An 18,164-nucleotide genomic window follows, 5' to 3' on the forward strand; every position below is an offset into this window, starting at 1 on the left:
GACATCAAATGCAGCGGAGTCGAAACCAGATGATCAGAGGTAATTAACGCAGTTTCATATGCAAATTTAATTAATGCAGAACTACAAAGTCATTATGCAAATGGAGTTTTCCTTGAGCCCCTGCGCAAATATTCATCGCTCGGAACAGGGATCAGTCTCGCCATCTTTCGAAAATCTCTCCTCTCTCCTCTCGCATACACACAAACACACCCACGAACACGCGCACACACACAAACACACACACACGCGCGCTCACACACATGCACACTCACACCTCTCTCTTCAGGGACGACATATAAATGCGAGAGAAGTTCTTTCAAACTTGAGATGGTGGATTTTTTTTGTATTTTTGGCACAGCACCAGGCTCTCGCTATCAGAGCAGGCAGCTGAGAGACTGGCTGAGATGATTTGGCACTGAAGCGAGACAATGAGACTGTTAGACCGGGACCGTATGAATATGCATGACACTGATTACTTTCCATGATTAAAGACTACTCTAATATTTAAATGAGAGCACGCTCGGTGATTAGACGAACACTGCAAAGGGCCAGCGTGCGAGGACGTGTGCTTGCTTAGGCAGATTTAGAAGAAAAAAAAAAAAAACGATTCACCATGCAGCCTGCAATAAGCGTGGTGTAGGTGTCTTCTATGCGGTTTTGCAAATGAGAAGAAAATTGATGGCATTTGTATTTCACAAAAGAACAGGTAGCGTCTTATATAAGGAACACGCTGTAATCAAGCCCAGTGGTTTACAGTTATACCGTGACACTCCAATCTTGTTTACAATCCCACATATCTCACACACTCAGATACACGTTGTATAGGAAACACAGATCACCATCTGCAACCGTGAAACAAAGGAACTCTTGGAGAACTCTTGATCAGGGTTTGGGCCTCGTGAGGCGAACGTTTAGACAAGAAAAACCTCAAAGGTTTGACGAACCATTCTCACTCACCAATGATTATACTCACATCTGGAAGCTGTGTCATGCGCCACGGCATGAGTGCTGCACTGATTCAACTGAAATTTGTCATTTTAAAGAGTTCTTCAGTTGCGTACCTAAGAAATGTGTTGAAATGTCAGAGAACAGGAAATATTCCTGCCATTCGACAAAGATCTGCTATTACCCTGAATATGAATTTGAGTAAATTCCTAAAAATACGAACATTGAACTGTTGATTTTCTCAATTTAGTAGTGAGAAGCAGAATCATCTATAGTCAGAGGTTCTCAAACATTTGCACCCAGGGTCTCCTTTAACTGTAAAATAAATTTAAAATAAATATATTTGGACCCCTTCCAAACATAATCCAACTACTCAAATATTACTCATTAACTAAAGGTGTACAGTAATATTTTGTCTATTTATTAGAGCCACAGAGCTTTTTTTTTATTCCTGAAGTTTCTTCTTACAGAACACATTAGGTCCAAGTTAATGTTATTTATAGTTGTGCTTGTTTTTTGGGTTATTAAGGTTTAGACTAAACCCATTCAATTCAGGTCAAACAGGCTAATAACTAAAAGGACTCCATAATAAATATAACAACGTGTTGTGACTTCCAGCATTGTAACAAAACACAAGACTGACTCCCTGACTATGCTTCACAGACCCCAAATTGAGGATCACTGGTTTAGATCATATGCCTTGCTGTAATGCACAACTCTAACCATTGTGTATCCGTACTTCCAAAACAATACATGATCAGTACATGATCAGTGAGCTGATATATGTCTGTTATGTTATATTTACAGATTTATAGCTGCCAGTAATTGAATTTGATACAATTGAGGGCTGTTTCAATACAATACAATTTAATATAATAAAATACAATATAATCTGATTCAGTATTGTACAAATAGTCTGATTTTAAGCTTAAAAAAAGCAGTCCTTTAAAAAAAAAGTGTTAGCTTTGATGAGTGTGAGGCCATGCCTCCTTCACTGAAACTGACAGGCACAAAAAAGCATGGAAGAAGAGAGTGAAAAACACAGGGTGTCTAAAGAAACGTGTTTGATAATGTTTTTAAATAACAGTACATGTGTAATAAAAAGAGCTCTGGATATGAGGGCTACCCTTATCCATTTTTGTGTGCCCACTGCAATGAAACCAATTTACTTCAGTTAGAAAAGACATGGGAAGATAAAAAGAAGAACTCACTTTGATTAATTCTGCTTTTTGCTTTTCAGCTCGGTGGAAAATTGGTGAAACTTGGAGGGAAACTTGAAAACAAAAGGACAAGATTTTCCAAAATTAAAAGCAAACTGAGTAACTAATTATTACATAACGTTCTTACAATTGCTTAATGCAACTTAATGGTGGTTACAGTTACAAAAAAAGCTAGTTAACATTAGCTAGCTGACATGAGGAGAGAGATGATCTAAGAAATTGTGCAAAACTCAATAGAGCACTAATTTGATAATTCGCTATTTATAAAAGGTGTTATCTTTAAAAAAAATGCTTCACTAGGCCTAGAAAACACAAAAAAAGGATAGAGGAAGACAACAAGAAACACAGTGACGCAAAATTAAAGGAAAAAAATTTTCTGGTGGAGGAATTAATTTATTTGAATGGGAAAAACAAAAAACAAAAACACACAATATATAACTTAAAAAAGAATCCAGTCTAATTATTTTCACCTATTTTGCTTTGCATTTAATATGAACTTTAACCTTGCAAATTAGTGAAACGTGATAATAAAAGGGATAAGGCTGTCTGAATTTTTTTTTTGTTTGTTTATTTTTTAAAAATTGAGTAATTGCTAATGATTTCTTAAAGTTGCTCATAGTTGCAAAAAAAAAAAAAAATGCTAGCTAAGATTAGCTAAAACACTTTTCAGGATCACCTGATTTTTGCTCCATCATGCTAAATTAAACTGTGAGCCAAATGTCCTGTGTGACCACTACTTGAGATCTTTGGAAGTAAGCTTCTGTGCTAATATAACAAGGACAGCCCATCTCAGTAAAAATTCAGTGGCACTGATCCTTTAAGCTGGAGGTCAGGGATAACTTCCTCATGCTTGAGCCAGCCATGCTGTCAAACTGCCCCAGCGGGAGTGTGATGTGGGGGGGGAAATGAGTTCAAATGACGGCCAAGGCTGCAATCGAGTTCAAACCTCTACCAACGTGCCAGGATCAGCCCTGTGGGACTGCAGTGGACAGGGGGACATATCTCTACACACTCAGTCCATCCTCAGCAGGAAAGGTTATGGACATAAATGAAGGCCACTTTCCCTTTAATAGTTTTCTGGTGCCAATCTTTTTGTGCCTATGGCAAAGTACTGTCAGTAGATAGACGTGAATAGTTTGACATAGTATGATTAGACATTCTCAGTCATCGTTGGATCTTAACGGTTAACGTTGTGTACTCATCAAACTCTAACCTTGAGCCATCAGGAATCATACGTTCCTCCTGACCAGAGATACACACATAAAGCTATACAGTCTTCAATTTGATTAGCAAAGTTTACATGCTTTGGGAAACTGCAGTTTCACCCATGAGCTCCTCTCTACCCCGCATGTCTGCAGATAACCTTCATTTCCCTGAAACTTCTTATTAAGGAATAAAATAAAGCATGATGTGCTATTATAGGAAAATAATCAACAACTCACCAATCCATTCCATCAATTCACATCAAGCTAATATCATCCTGAAGTTATTTTTCTACAACAGCACATACCAGTGTTTTACTCTTCTTACACCACAGTAATTACAAGAATTGCATTACGTTTTGACAACTATAATTACTTTTTATCCATTTATAGTTACATTTAAATGTTGTGGCATGTCCACGAGACAAGTTAGTTCCTGTTATCACTTACGTTATAGCATCTACGAACAGTCATTACCTCTCCAGCAAAAAAATCCAGCTTGTGATGTTAACAAGAAACCAAAAAGCATAAAGACTTTCCCATGGTGGAAAACTTACTGAATGTTACAAAGCGCTGACACTGGAGACTCCTTCCATAAATATTTAATAAACGTCTACTTAAGAACAGTTCACCATATAAAAATTATGCTCTTTTAATTTAAATCATTTTTAAAAATCTGGGTAGTATTAGCCTTAGATTATTGTGGAGTGTCTGCTATACAAGTCCCTGTGATTTTGTTGTTACTATAGAAACCATAAGGTATTAGAACAAGAGCGTAAATATAAACCTGTGATTTGCCTTGCAACCGGAACTACTGTCAGAGCTGCTGTTATAGAATATTAATCAACACGTTCTGACCAGAATTAAGAAATAAACAGCCCTTTGGTGATGGAGGAATTGTGAGTTTATGCAGTTGTCCATATCTAAGATGGATAATGGTATATGTAGCTACGCTGGTGCGTGATATGATATACCACTATGCATGTCCATATCAATATTTTAATTCCATCCATATTTGAGAAATATAAGATCTGTACATTTGAGTTTATAATGTTACACAATTAAATATTAAGATAATCCATCATGTATTATGCTGTTACTCTTTAATATGAGTTCTTCTGCATACCTAAATACCTAAATAAGATTCCTCTCCTTGTGAAATTTCTTTAAGAGCAAATAAAACTTAAAAATAATATAAAAATAGAATGTAAAATGAATTCATTCTTGTCTGGAGCAAAGTTCTGACACAATGTAAGATGAGTATATATAAAATTATAAATCAAACTATTATATAACTAATAGCTTCATTGACTGAACAATTACAATGGAATAGATTTAAATTATAATAAGTAGGTTAATGATGTGATAATCATAACCATTACCAAGGCAGCTTATACAATGTACGTATCATCTGCCTTGAAAATATTTTACAACTCAACCACTGGCTACAATGTCGACCAACTCCACTGATACTCACAGAGACAACTATCTAACTGGACAGTAGATTTTAAACCAATAAAATATTTGTTGGTTTTCACTTTCCATAAAGTGGCACTTTTGTTTATAAAATTTAACCTTTAACCTCAGTGAAACTCAATTCTGATACCTATAATTCCATAAAACAGCACTGTTCTAATATTCTGGCTATAATGTATAATGTAAACCTGAAAATTATTGTATTTATATACAGTAAGATGAATCTGCTGATTTGAGTCTTAAGCCAGTTTTACACAGCAGTCTTTTAAGATTATTACTTGTCACACTGTACCAGATGAGCCCAATGATATCTTAGATAAATTCTTTAAGAGACTGTGTGATAATGTGTTCTCCATGTCAAATTATACGATAAAGATCCTCTAAAGATAGACTTGTTATGAAAGAAAATGATTAAGCTGTGCTTACGTTATCAATAGGCGTGATCTGGAAATCAGCTCATGCAGAAAACGGGCTCGCATAAACACAAACTTGCAAAAGCGAGTTAGAAGAAATAAGGATACTCTTTTCTGTCCATGAGACATTTCATTTACATTTCATCATTGCCACTAAAGTATATGTAGCTGTCCCATACTTTTTGCGTGATACTATGCCGTCCTCCTATTGGTGGATTTTAGATGAGTGTAAAAGCAGACACTCTCTGAGATTAAAACATTTCTGACACAGCCAGAACTTTTTGCCATCATTTATCACAATGGAACAATATCGGACTCCGTCATGCATTACGTTATGTGTTATAAGACTGCCGATCTCAACTCACGACCAAAGAATTATTTTAAGATGTGTGGGGTTTTTTTGTACAGTGTAAAGGCAGCTTTAATGCACCACAGATTTATGCTGAATAAAAGTGAGAGAACTGCTTGCAAAAGTGTGAGAATGGTGTGTATGCGTGTGTTTGTGGTGTGTGCGTGCAGATGCTTACTGAGGACCAAATGACCCTCGGTTTTGATCTTGTTGGACCAGCATTTAGCTGGTACCCACAAAGAACATGTTGTTTTGTTTTAACAACATGCAACATGTATCTGTAAAAGGTCAAAATATTAATTTTTGAGTACTGAGGTTAAGTTTCTACTTAGGGCTAGGACTAGGTATAGACTCAGTGCTAACTCAGTGGAAATCCCCCTGAAATACAGTAACCTTAGATGTAGTGTTGAGACTTGTGTGTGTATAATGTACAGTATGCTAGCTGCTGCTGTGCTCATGTTGATCACGTTAAACATGTTGTCCTGCAGCTCTGCTTTCTCTTGCATCCCACTAAACTGCAAAAAAAAAATCTCCCTTAATAATAATAATAATACCTTCCTATTTCTTAGAGCCATTGTATTTTAATGAGCTTCCCTAACCTTTTTTCTCATAATATATTAAATGCCCCCAACATGTAGGGTAAGGTTCAGGGTTTTTTCTTTTAAGGAAAATTGGTTTCAGCTGGCAAAGTGCTTCGGGCTGCAAAAGGATGTTTTATTACAAACAAAAAAGAAAGAAAGAAAGAAAGTAAGAGAGCAAGAGAAAAGAAAGAAAGAGAGCAAGAGAAAGAAAGAAAAGGAGAGAGGAAGAATGAGGCTGTTTCTTAGTATGCATTCTTATTTGTTTTCGTGCACTTGCTTGATGTCATCTTCCCCTGACCAAGTTTCACTGCAACAGTGAAGAACGCAAGAACGGTTAAAACACCTGGAAATGTTTTTGATCCTATCTAAATATGGAGGATACGTCAAGTGGTGACTTGCTAATGAGACCTAATTGAAACAACAACCCAGCGTTGGCAGTGACTTCTGTAGCAAAGTGTACGCTTTCATTTCCTTTAACAAAGCCATTTATTAAAACCTGATCCCAAAAAAAACCCCAATCTCTAAAAGAAAAAAAAATCATATGAATTCAGACAAGGAAGAATTACGTGGTTGGATTTCGTTCAATTTCATACAAACAAAGTCGTAAGAAATGATACAAACACTAACCCCAGCCTTACCCTTTGTAACTTTTCATATAAATTCAGTCAAATTTCTAAATGTGAGACCACGTTGGGAAAAATGAGGTGCTAAATATGTAATATCTGCTCATTTACCCCAAGCAGCGCTTAATATGGACGTCTGATTGAGCTGATTAGGTAACTTAGCTAGCTAGCAATGACCTCCTGTGTAAATTTTAACTTAACAGTAAGCTTCTAGTACTGAACTGAAATGAGTTTGAAGCTTGTCTTATACTTTTACACTTTTGTCCATTCTCTGCATGTTTGTTCTAAGGGTGCTTTCACACTAGGCATTTTTTCCTCATCGGTAAGTGTGCTTTTGACATGTAATGCTATATTTAGCAGCCGTAAGTCCGCTGGAATGCTGCGTCTTTTATAAAAAATGATCCCATTGGCATTTTTTATGTAACAGCAGAGCTTCCAAAGTTGAAAAAAATTGTCAACTTTTTAAAAAAGCACTGAGTGACGTCAAGAGATTTTAACCTCCTGGTTGCAAGTTGAGAGGCAAGTGAGAAAAACAATCATGGAAGACAATGTGCTGGAGAAAAACTCTTGTAAGTGAGTGCATATAAGGAGATTTATGACATTTATTGATTTGAGAATATTTTATTGCCAATATTCCAATGTTGCAAAGTAACTAAAAATAACAACGTGTCTATGTTTGGGACTGGTATGTGACGTGACATGGCGTTCCACTTTAAGTGTATCGGCATACAGTCTAGTCACACACGCACTCATTTTTATTTACTCATTTCACAGATACTTTTATCCAAAGCAACATTCAAACCAGGATTCAAACGCACAATAAGCACTCCAGAGGCATACGAAACCACCCCAAGCGGCACCTCTTCTCTTGATTTTCTGCCGCCAAAGCCACAACGAAGCCAAACAGCCTCCTCACCAGTGTAAAACCAGTCTTTATTTCATCTTTATTACTCATAATAATAAATCTAATCTACAAAGCGATTAGTTAGGATAGTTAGTTAGCTGATACTAGGGCTTAGGGCTGATAAAAGCGTTGCTACAGTTACAACGTGCACCTCGGCAAGTGCAAAAGCACCCTTACAAGGTAACGTGGAAAGAACATTCTTCCTAGAAATGCAGTTTTGCCCTTCAGTCAGAGTCTGGTTGAGAGAGGAAGAAAAAGAAAAAAGGGAAAAAAGTAGAACTCTAATGAACTCATCTGACAGCTGACATGTAATCATGTGTTAATCCCTCCTGCCACCAAAGCTAAAGGAAAAAAAATCTTTGAAGGAAGATTTATATATATGTATGTATATATATATTTATATATAAATTCTGAACAGGTGAGGAGTGTTTGCGTGCTTGTGTGGGTGTGTACATGCACGAGTATGAAAGCACAGATGCACTGCCAAAACGTAACACACACCCCAATCCTTGTGTACTTCCAGATCAGTTGTTCTCTGCTAAGCTCCACCTCTCCACACACCTACACGTGGATGTATGTGTGAACATGTATTTTTTTCAGTACAGACCAACACACATATCAGTTACTTCTCTCTAAGCCCTCCCCCTCCACTCAACCCTCGTACCTGTCAGTACACTCTCTTGCTTGGGGCAGATTCCTCTGGCGGGCGTTAGACGCTTTTCTTCCTCTTCTTCCTCACCCGGTGTGACCTGGATGCCGATCTCCACGGGGCGGGGTCTCCTGGCAAGTTCTACTCGCAGAGCACGCGGTGATGATGATGTGGCGCCACCTTCCCCGGGTTTCTCATAGCAGGCTCCGGCCCCACGGCACAGCCTCCGCTTGTGCTCGATGAAGGCCAAGATGTCTCCTAGAGGGAAGTTGGTCTGACACTGGCCGCAGGTCAACAGGTCTCTCTCTCCAGCGTTGCCCATTGGACTGGGAGGACAGACCCCTGGTGAACGAGGCTCCACCCCCATTTCATGGCTGGCCTCGGCTGTTGGGGGGAAAGAGAGAGGATGAGACAGCGTTTAATTAAAACAACATTTTCAGCTTATCATCAAGACATTTAAGGAAAGCTTTGGTGAAAAATGACTTGAGTCTATCTCACCCAAATTTTTCTTATTGTTTATAGATCAGTAAGACTAAGTCACACTGTGTCCTAAATCTCATCACTGAAGAGTTGGATGTAGTTACAGGCAGATGTAAACAGAAAAGATTTTAGGTGAAATAGATTTTTATTAGTGGTTAGCTACATTATCCTCATAGCTCCAGTGCAAAACTAAAGACAAAAATGTCAGACCTGGAGGACTGAGTATATTTGGACAAGGGGAAAATTGTTTAAGTTTGATTTTTCATCAAGCCATTCCTTTAAAATTTTGGATTTTGGCTATTCTTCCTTCCTCCTCATATTTGAATTTAGATCATCTCATTTCTTACTTTTTATACTAATAATCTGGAAACATGTTCTTAAAATTTTGATGCTAACTAATATCATGTCCTCAGCTTCAGAGCATAAACTTGGCCTCAGGGTGACCGCGGCTTATGATCCTGATAGTGTACGCTTGCTATAACGCACAAGTAGTGTCTTGCAGTTACAAAATGCCTTTCTCTTTCTTCACACCACAAAAAGCAGAACACCTGTGAACTACAAACTGAGATCAGACAAGGTGTCTGTGTGTGTGTGTGTACGTGTGTGTGTGTGTGTGTCACAGCCGTGCAATAGCACGATCCTGCAGTGCTATCTCTATTTCCGGTCTACTTCTCTGCACGCTGGACCGGATGCTGGAGACGTGCACATGCACTGTACAGGTAGAAGCCGAGGAGCGCTTGCTGAAGCCGCAAACAGGGCGCGAGAGCCGCAGGCCGCCTCGCAGGTGCACTTTGGGAAAAGATCGGTTAAGGATACTCGACAAACAACCACCTCCTGTGTGAATATTTGTGCTCTGTCACGCTAGTACTTGCTCCTCTGTGCCTTATTGAACTCCTTTTATTGCAACCCAGAATATAACTCTTGTACTGTCTGCCTTCTTTTCAATAATGTATATTACATATATTATATAAGTTTAGTTTATAGTCCGATTACATTGTAGACAGTTGAGAGAAGGCCTAACATTGCTGAACATTAAACAGAAATGGAGGCACACTGTACAAAATTCACATTGTTAATATTTTTCTCTTTATCACACTACATCATACTAATAACCCTATTAACAGGTCTGAGATCTTATAGCATGTAATAGCATCTGAGATACTGTGTATGTATAAATATTATGGTACTTTAAATCCACTCCTCATGTCTATCAACCCCTCCATGTTCTCACAGGCGAACGTTGCTGCGAGATGGCAGCCTGAACGTTAACAGCGAAGCGATTCTGAAGCCGTGTCGCCGACACACACCTGGCCATCTGTACTCGGCTCTCAGTGTGAGATGAAAGAGGCATCAGCCTGTTTGTTCACACACGGTTGAGTAAGATCGCCGGAGGAGGAACATAAATGTCATGGAGTTGGCAAAGATCCCAACGCCACAGGAATGGCGGACAGGAGCTCGTTCAGTAGCACCCTCGCCCCCGAGAAAAAACGCCCAGCACTGCTACGGGGCATGGTGCAAAAAATGCAGGTGGGGTTGCAAACCACACACACGCACAATATCAAATTATAAATCAAATATAAAATAAAAAAGAGGTAATAATAATAATAATATACTAACATTATGATTATTAGTAGTCATAGTGTTTATTATTATTATTATCATTATTATTATTATTATTAATTGTGTTCAAATTATATTATTAATTATCTTTAAATTATCACAGTTATCAATTGTCATAATAAAAGGAAATTGATTTGTTAAATTGTTTTAATAAGCCTCTAAACATATTGTTTTTTTAAGTGACTAGTCAATACTAATTTTTTTTTTTTTTTAAAGTGAAACTATTCAGTAAAACACTGTAGTCCAAACCTAGCGCCTGTGTTTAGCTGAAACCTGTTCATGTAACAAAAGTGTCTCAGACACAAACATGACATGAGCATGAATAAATAAATAAATAGAAACGGTCCAACCATCGAACCATCAGCAAACCTCGGCAGCTGCATTTACAGAGAATCGCATGTTCCCAGTACGGCTGTGTGAAATCCTGCAGGCTGGGCAAAAAGCTAAATTGTACACAATGTTTTAATGCTCTCGAATTACTACATGCTTCCCAAAATGGTTTAGTGCATCACAGTGTCATAACTTTATTCAATTATATACAGTGTTCAGTGTGGAAAACAAACTCACACAAACACACACACACAAAGCAGCAATTTCATACACGTTCCTCAGGGAAAAATTGACAGACAATAAAGTGAATGAATTATATCCAGCTTAAGATAAGGGGTTGGAAGCGAGTGTAGATTGGGAATGATACTCCTGGGATGACAGGTAGCCACATGGGGGATGTGCACACGATAAATACACTTATCACACATTATTCCTGAAGGCTATAATCAGAGGGAAGGACAAATTCTGAAGAAGTATATTCGCACACAGACACACAAAAGAAACGGGGTGGGTTGGGGGGGGAGGGGGGGGGTTTCACTCTTCACAATTGCACGAAGCTCCTAAAGACTTACAGCACCCCCTATCAGTCACATTATTGACTATTGACTCTTCATGAGAAGTCACACACACACACACACACTTGTAGGATGAGGAGACACACACAACGATCGATGCCGCTAAACCAAGCAAACCCTACTGCACATGCTTTACACACCACCATGCTGATGGCTAACGTGGGTGTGAATATGAAGTCCTGCTTTGTGTCAGTTCCTTAGACAAATATGAGCATCTGTGACAGACCTGGAGATAACATGTCTCATGTCCACATGCCTTCTTGAGAAGATTCGATTTTCTTAACACCAGAGTCTTCAGAAGAAGAAGAAGAAGAAGTAATCATACTGGTCACTCTTTTACAGTGTGTACAGTGAAAAGGTCATGTTTGTGCATCCACAGGCCATAACACAAAATCATTTTGAAACAATGTGCACTCTGGTGCACTACATGCACAGTAAAGTGAACCACAGGACTATGATGGACATCCCCCTCCTACACATAAATATACGCAAGGTTCATGCATTGACTCATGCTGTTTTTTTTTGAAAAATGGCAAAATTACACAGAAGAGCACTACCGCTCACATACACACCCACACACACATACACCCACACACTCACACACACACACGTCTCACTATCCTCGTCACTGACATAATTATTAACACAGATAATTAACGCTATCCCTACCCATACATCTAACCCTCATCTTAACCTCAGTAACAAAAAAGAAATCCTTGTGGATTTTATTTCAATAATTTTAAATAAAAGTTGCAGTTTTTGTAAAAATATAAAACAAACAAACAGTTTACCTTGTGGGGACCAGACAAATGTCTCAACTGTTATATTCCTATCGTTGTTGGGACATTTGATCCCCAACAAGACAATAAAACATACACACACACATATCTATATGTACACATGCACTAAACTCTGTATAACTACATGAATGAAATATTAAAATAATTAATATATGTATATAATATGTGCTAATATGCACTAATAATATTTTTGTATACACACACGCACACAAATTAAATGTGATGAAGTCGTTACCACGTGTGTGTGTATGTGTGTGTGTGTGTGTGTGTATATATATATATATATATATATATATATATATATATATATATATATGTATATGCGCATTCAATATTTTAATACCGTGCTGATTACCGTGCAGTTACATGCAGGCAGTTAATCATTTTAAACATTTAATCTGCATCCTTTCTGTCCAGCTCTCCAGCCTTCGTGTGCATGTATGTGCATTCAGACTCATATACAGCATATAGCAGTCTATGCCTGCATTTATTTTACAGCATGAAATATGTGGATCCTCCAGTTTCCACACCTTTTTTTTTTTTACCTAATGTGACCTATAGATCTCATCACCCGGAGATAACTCTACCTGCATTGAGCAACCGTCTCAACCGACACGTCCTGTTCCAAGAGCGTTAGCTTATCCAAATGAGGCCGTTCTGGTTTTTCCCCTTGCATCTGACCTTCAGCATAGATTAATACACTTGGTATGAATTTATTGAGACACACACACACATTTCCTTGGACAGACACAGGCATCATGCAGGACCACACAAACAAACCTTTTTATATGAGTCATAATCTCATCATTCTCTTCAAACATATGCACTAAGACACAAAAGCAAACACACACTTGCACGCACTCACGCACATACACACAAACACACGTGCAACAAGTTATCGGCATGCTTTCAGTAACTCCATCACAAACTTTACACTGTCTATGCATTAGCTTCATGGATCTACAAGAAGAAGCGCTGGAGCAAAGCTGGAAAGTTTCGAGTCTTGAAAGAGACCATCAGCTCAAAGGTCATCCGGTGCTTCTTCTCACTCACACTCACACACACACCTCTCTATGACCAACACATTAGCTTCCATAAGACAAAACATGTGTGATAGTCTTGTATATTTAATATTTGTATAGTCTTGAGTATTATATATGCATGTATAGTCTGTATTGTATATTCCACATTTGCAGGGTTTATGTAGCTCTTCTTAAATTTCCGTGTGTTAATTTGCACAACGCATTAATAAATCCACATGATACACCTTTGTTTTTGTTTTTATTTCTGACCTTATCTTGGAGGGCTCAACAGAAATTAAGGAAGGGCCTCATAAATACACCTACAATGGGCACATAATTACACGTTCAACAATAAGAAGATTACATTTATATAAACCATCTAAACCATACACAACAGAGCAGTCAGACAGGTTAAAGGTCAGGATGAATTTTTGAGCTCTACAGGCCTAACCAAGACGCTGACGTTAGTAACACACTCACGTCCTCCAACACATCATCTCAGGAATCGTACTATGACACACGGATTATTTTCAACACACACAGAAATCTAGCTACATCCGTAGGTGTCTAAGCGAGCATGTTTAGCTCGTCAAGAGGAAACAGGCTGAATGAATTACGCTGATTAAGCTGCTGTTGAACTGCAGACAGGAACTGAATGTTACTTGTTTGGTTGCTATTACATCTGATAAAAAGACATTTTGAAATTATGTGAAATGAATATAATTTGGGCCTATATGTGTGAAGTCTTTTTAAGCTCTAATTGAGGTAACATTTGATTATTATGAGGTGATGTTGATGTTGATGATGTTGATTGCGCTGTAAAAATGATGAAAGACTGTAAAGCTGTAGAGGCATGGCTTCACTAGAAGAATGTGTTAATTTGCTAATTAAGATAAATGTAAGACAAATCATCCCGTTAAAGTAAATGCAAATTCTGTTCTAAAAAGTTGTGATATATATATAAATATATAAGTATATAAATATATGAAAGAATTATTTCATAACAAATTGATCAGCAATTCTTACATTTAAAAAATAATAGCCTAGTGATATGGAAGAGTATTATATAAAACGGTTAATAAAATATTAAACAAACTGCATGTGCTCCAGTGGAACCGTGTAGTCTGTATATAAAAATGTTTGTACGTGTGTGTGCGTTTTGTGTGTGTGTGTGTGTGTGTGTGTGCGTTTGAGATAGACATCTTTTGAGCCTTCCTCAGTTCAGCAGTAACTAATATTTCTATGCAAAGCTTCTTTTTAAAACTTAAACACAGCAGTTGTGCATGATTTGTTTAATCTGTGCTTCGTTGTCCTGCGTTTTAATCAAGAAATTCTCAAAACTAGTATAGCTGTTTATTTTCAAGCCTAATGTTTATGTAGATTCTTATCTTTTGTTGTAACTTTTTGTTTTGTTCGATTTATTTGGTCAGGGGGTGAATACAAAGAAAAGTGCTCTGAATGAGAATTAGCAAACTAGCTTTCCGTCTGGGCAGGTAAAAATGAATAAATACAATGTGACTCAAAACACCAGAAAATCACCCAAATGAAGATTATAATCACCGTGGAATATAATGCAGCTCGAAAACTGAAAGTGTAATCTATGCTCACAGGCAAACACTCAGGGCCTTTTGATGAAACTTGTCTCACATACTCCAAAACAAAAAAATAATAATGGCAATTAGGATAGAATTTGAGATTTTATTGAAATTAGGGTTCTTTAAGGAGCCATGTTTGAAGAATGTTTAAAGCAAGGTTCCTGGAGACACTTTTAAAGGTGAGGCACTCTGAAGAACTTCCAGGAACCTTCTTTTTAAGGGAGCACAAACACTGTTAAAGGCCATGATAAAGAAGTCTATGCTTTAATGGGATGTCTGGAGTTCAGCCAGAGTCAAAGTCCTTTTTTTGCGTCAAATAATATGGATCAAAAATGATATATTTCAGGGAGCAGATCAAGGTGTCTACTTAATCTGGACTAATGAGAAGCTCTTTAAAGGGTCAGTGTGCGAGTCAGATGCAGCTGGATTAAGAGCTAGTCGATGTCCAGCAGTGCTCTGTATTTTAAACTTCACTTATAAAATATTTTTCACTTAATCACATAAGGAATGGTGTTCCTGAGTTAGTGCTGTTATGTGCCCTCGTGTGTGTGTCTGTGTGTTGTTGTGTGTGTGTGTGTGTAGGGTTATAGGTGATGCGTGCGCGTGTGTGCAAGATTGTTATTGACAGGCGGGTTATTATGCGATGTGGAATCATTAGGTCTATTGATTAGGATCGCGCGCGCGCGCGTGCGTGTGTGTGTGTGTGTGTGTGTGTGTGTGTGGGTGGGTGGGTGTGAGAGTGGGATTACTCACGCTGCACGCTCTCCCTCTGGCTCACGGACAGGTGCTGCGGGTTGCCCTGCTTGCGGCGGGACATCGCCCGGCATCTCACACACACTCAGCACAGAGGAATAAAAACAGTCCGTGAGACGCACGCAGTCCTCTTCTTCCTCTTCTTCCTCTTCCTCTGTGCAAACTTTCTGCTCGTCTCTTCTGTCCGGAGCCCGTAGCTTTCAGGTGGGTTTTCAGGACGGGAGAACGCTCCGGTGTGCACGAGTCAAACAGAAGAAGACAAGCAGGATAAAAACAGCGCGCGTTCTGCGCGACTAACAGGCACCTCCGCGCGCGAGCTGAAACTAATCACCTAATTTCTGCTCTAATACCGAGTGCAGCTCCTCTGCTCGCAGCGCGCGCGACACTAGGCTACTTCTCCAACCTAAAAGTTGCCTGTAAATACGCGCTCCTCTGCTCGGAGTGTGTTGTTCTTGTTTTTGTTGTTGTTGTTTATTTACGCTCAGAGTTGCACGCTTGTGTCAAAAAAGGCATCTCTCGCGCAAATCCCAATTCCTCCCAAAGTGGTTTTGACAGGTGACTGAAAGCTCGCGCTCCATCCTGCCCGGCGTCAGCGCGCGGCAACGGCAACTCACGGCGCACGAGACGGAGCCGCCTCTCAAAAAGCGACCCACAGGCCGAGTCATTAATTACGTCTCGCGTTTTACGTCGGGGCTCTTCGCGAGGGAGGGAGTGAGGGAGGGAGGGAAGGAGGACAGGACCCACCCTGCGCGCGCCTGTACTTGTGCGTGTATGTGTGTGTGTGTGTGTGTGTGTGTGTGGTCAGGGGTTGCCTCAGACTAAAAGAATAAAGACTGGAATTCAAGTTCAAGTACGGACGTGACGTTGGGCGCGCGCGGAGACCTACAGAACAGCACGTGCTGGGGGGCGACTAGCGGCGCGAGACGGTTGAAGCAGAGCGCGCGCAGGAAAGCAGCCTTTCCAACTAACAGTGTTGAATTACCTTTTGTAGTGTTGCATTAACCCGTTGAATTGGACAAAAAAAAAAAACAAAAAAAAAACACTTCGAGTGTAAACACCGGAAGTCGTTATGCAACAGTGAAAATGTTTGCAGTAATATTAACAGTGTTCAACAAAAATACAAGCACTTCAGTTTATGTTACGTTGATTTTAGTTTTTTAAAAGAAATGCAATAATTTGCATTTCCACCATTCAGACTAACTTTTGCGCTTTAATAAGCTCTGTTTCACTTTATTAACACTATCCACATTTTATTCATTTTCCTCTTTTAATTAACACTATAAACTGTTCCATTGTCTCTGTTCATAAACACTGTGAATAATAAACAGTATCTCTCTGTCTGTCCTTACATACACTCAACACTTTAATAAACACTTTATCTCTCTATCTGTCCTTATATACACTCAACACTTTAATAAACACTATCTCTCTATCTGTGCTTATATACACTCAACACTTTAATAAACACTATCTCTCTATCTGTCCTTACATACACTCAACACTTTAATAAACAGTATCTCTCTGTCTGTCCTTATATACACTCAACACTTTAATAAACACTTTATCTCTCTATCTGTCCTTATATACACTCAACACTTTAATAAACACTTTATCTCTCTATCTGTCCTTACATACACTCAACACTTTAATAAACACTTTATCTCTCTATCTGTCCTTATATACACTCAACACTTTAATAAACACTTTATCTCTCTATCTGTCCTTATATACACTCAACACTTTAATAAACACTTTATCTCTCTATCTGTCCTTATATACACTCAACACTTTAATAAACACTTTATCTCTCTATCTGTCCTTATATACACTCAACACTTTAATAAACACTATCTCTCTATCTGTGCTTATATACACTCAACACTTTAATAAACACTGTATCTCTCTATCTGTCCTTACATACACTCAACACTTTAATAAACACTTTATCTCTCTATCTGTCCTTATATACACTCAACACTTTAATAAACACTTTATCTCTCTATCTGTCCTTATATACACTCAACACTTTAATAAACACTTTATCTCTCTATCTGTCCTTATATACACTCAACACTTTAATAAACACTTTATCTCTCTATCTGTCCTTACATACACTCAACACTTTAATAAACACTTTATCTCTCTGTCTGTCCTTACATACACTCAACACTTTAATAAACACTTTATCTCTCTATCTGTCCTTACATACACTCAACACTTTAATAAACACTATCTCTCTGTCTGTCCTTATATACACTCAACACTTTAATAAACACTTTATCTCTCTATCTGTCCTTATATACACTCAACACTTTAATAAACACTGTATCTCTCTATCTGTCCTTACATACACTCAACACTTTAATAAACACTATCTCTCTGTCTGTCCTTATATACACTCAACACTTTAATAAACACTATCTCTCTGTCTGTCCTTATATACACTCAACACTTTAATAAACACTTTATCTCTCTATCTGTCCTTATATACACTCAACACTTTAATAAACACTGTATCTCTCTATCTGTCCTTATATACACTCAACACTTTAATAAACACTATCTCTCTGTCTGTCCTTACATACACTCAACACTTTAATAAACACTATCTCTCTGTCTGTCCTTAT

General features: G+C 38.3%; 1 protein-coding gene across 1 annotated transcript in view; it reads right to left on the reverse strand.

The window, feature by feature from the left end:
• Positions 1-16,319, reverse strand: part of bcl11bb (BCL11 transcription factor B b) — a 30,386-nt gene extending 14,067 nt beyond the window's left edge. Inside the window, exons 1-2 of the mRNA XM_026923292.3 lie at positions 15,538-16,319; positions 8,378-8,746 (exon numbers count right to left, since the gene is read on the reverse strand). Coding sequence (XP_026779093.1) covers positions 8,378-8,746; positions 15,538-15,601 — 433 coding nt within the window. The 5' untranslated portion in view covers positions 15,602-16,319. The remainder of the gene's footprint in view (positions 1-8,377; positions 8,747-15,537) is intronic.
• Between the last annotated feature and the right edge of the window lie 1,845 nt (positions 16,320-18,164).

This window comes from Pangasianodon hypophthalmus, chromosome 19 (assembly GCF_027358585.1).
Source record: "Pangasianodon hypophthalmus isolate fPanHyp1 chromosome 19, fPanHyp1.pri, whole genome shotgun sequence".
NCBI classification, from domain to species: Eukaryota; Metazoa; Chordata; class Actinopteri; order Siluriformes; family Pangasiidae; genus Pangasianodon; species Pangasianodon hypophthalmus.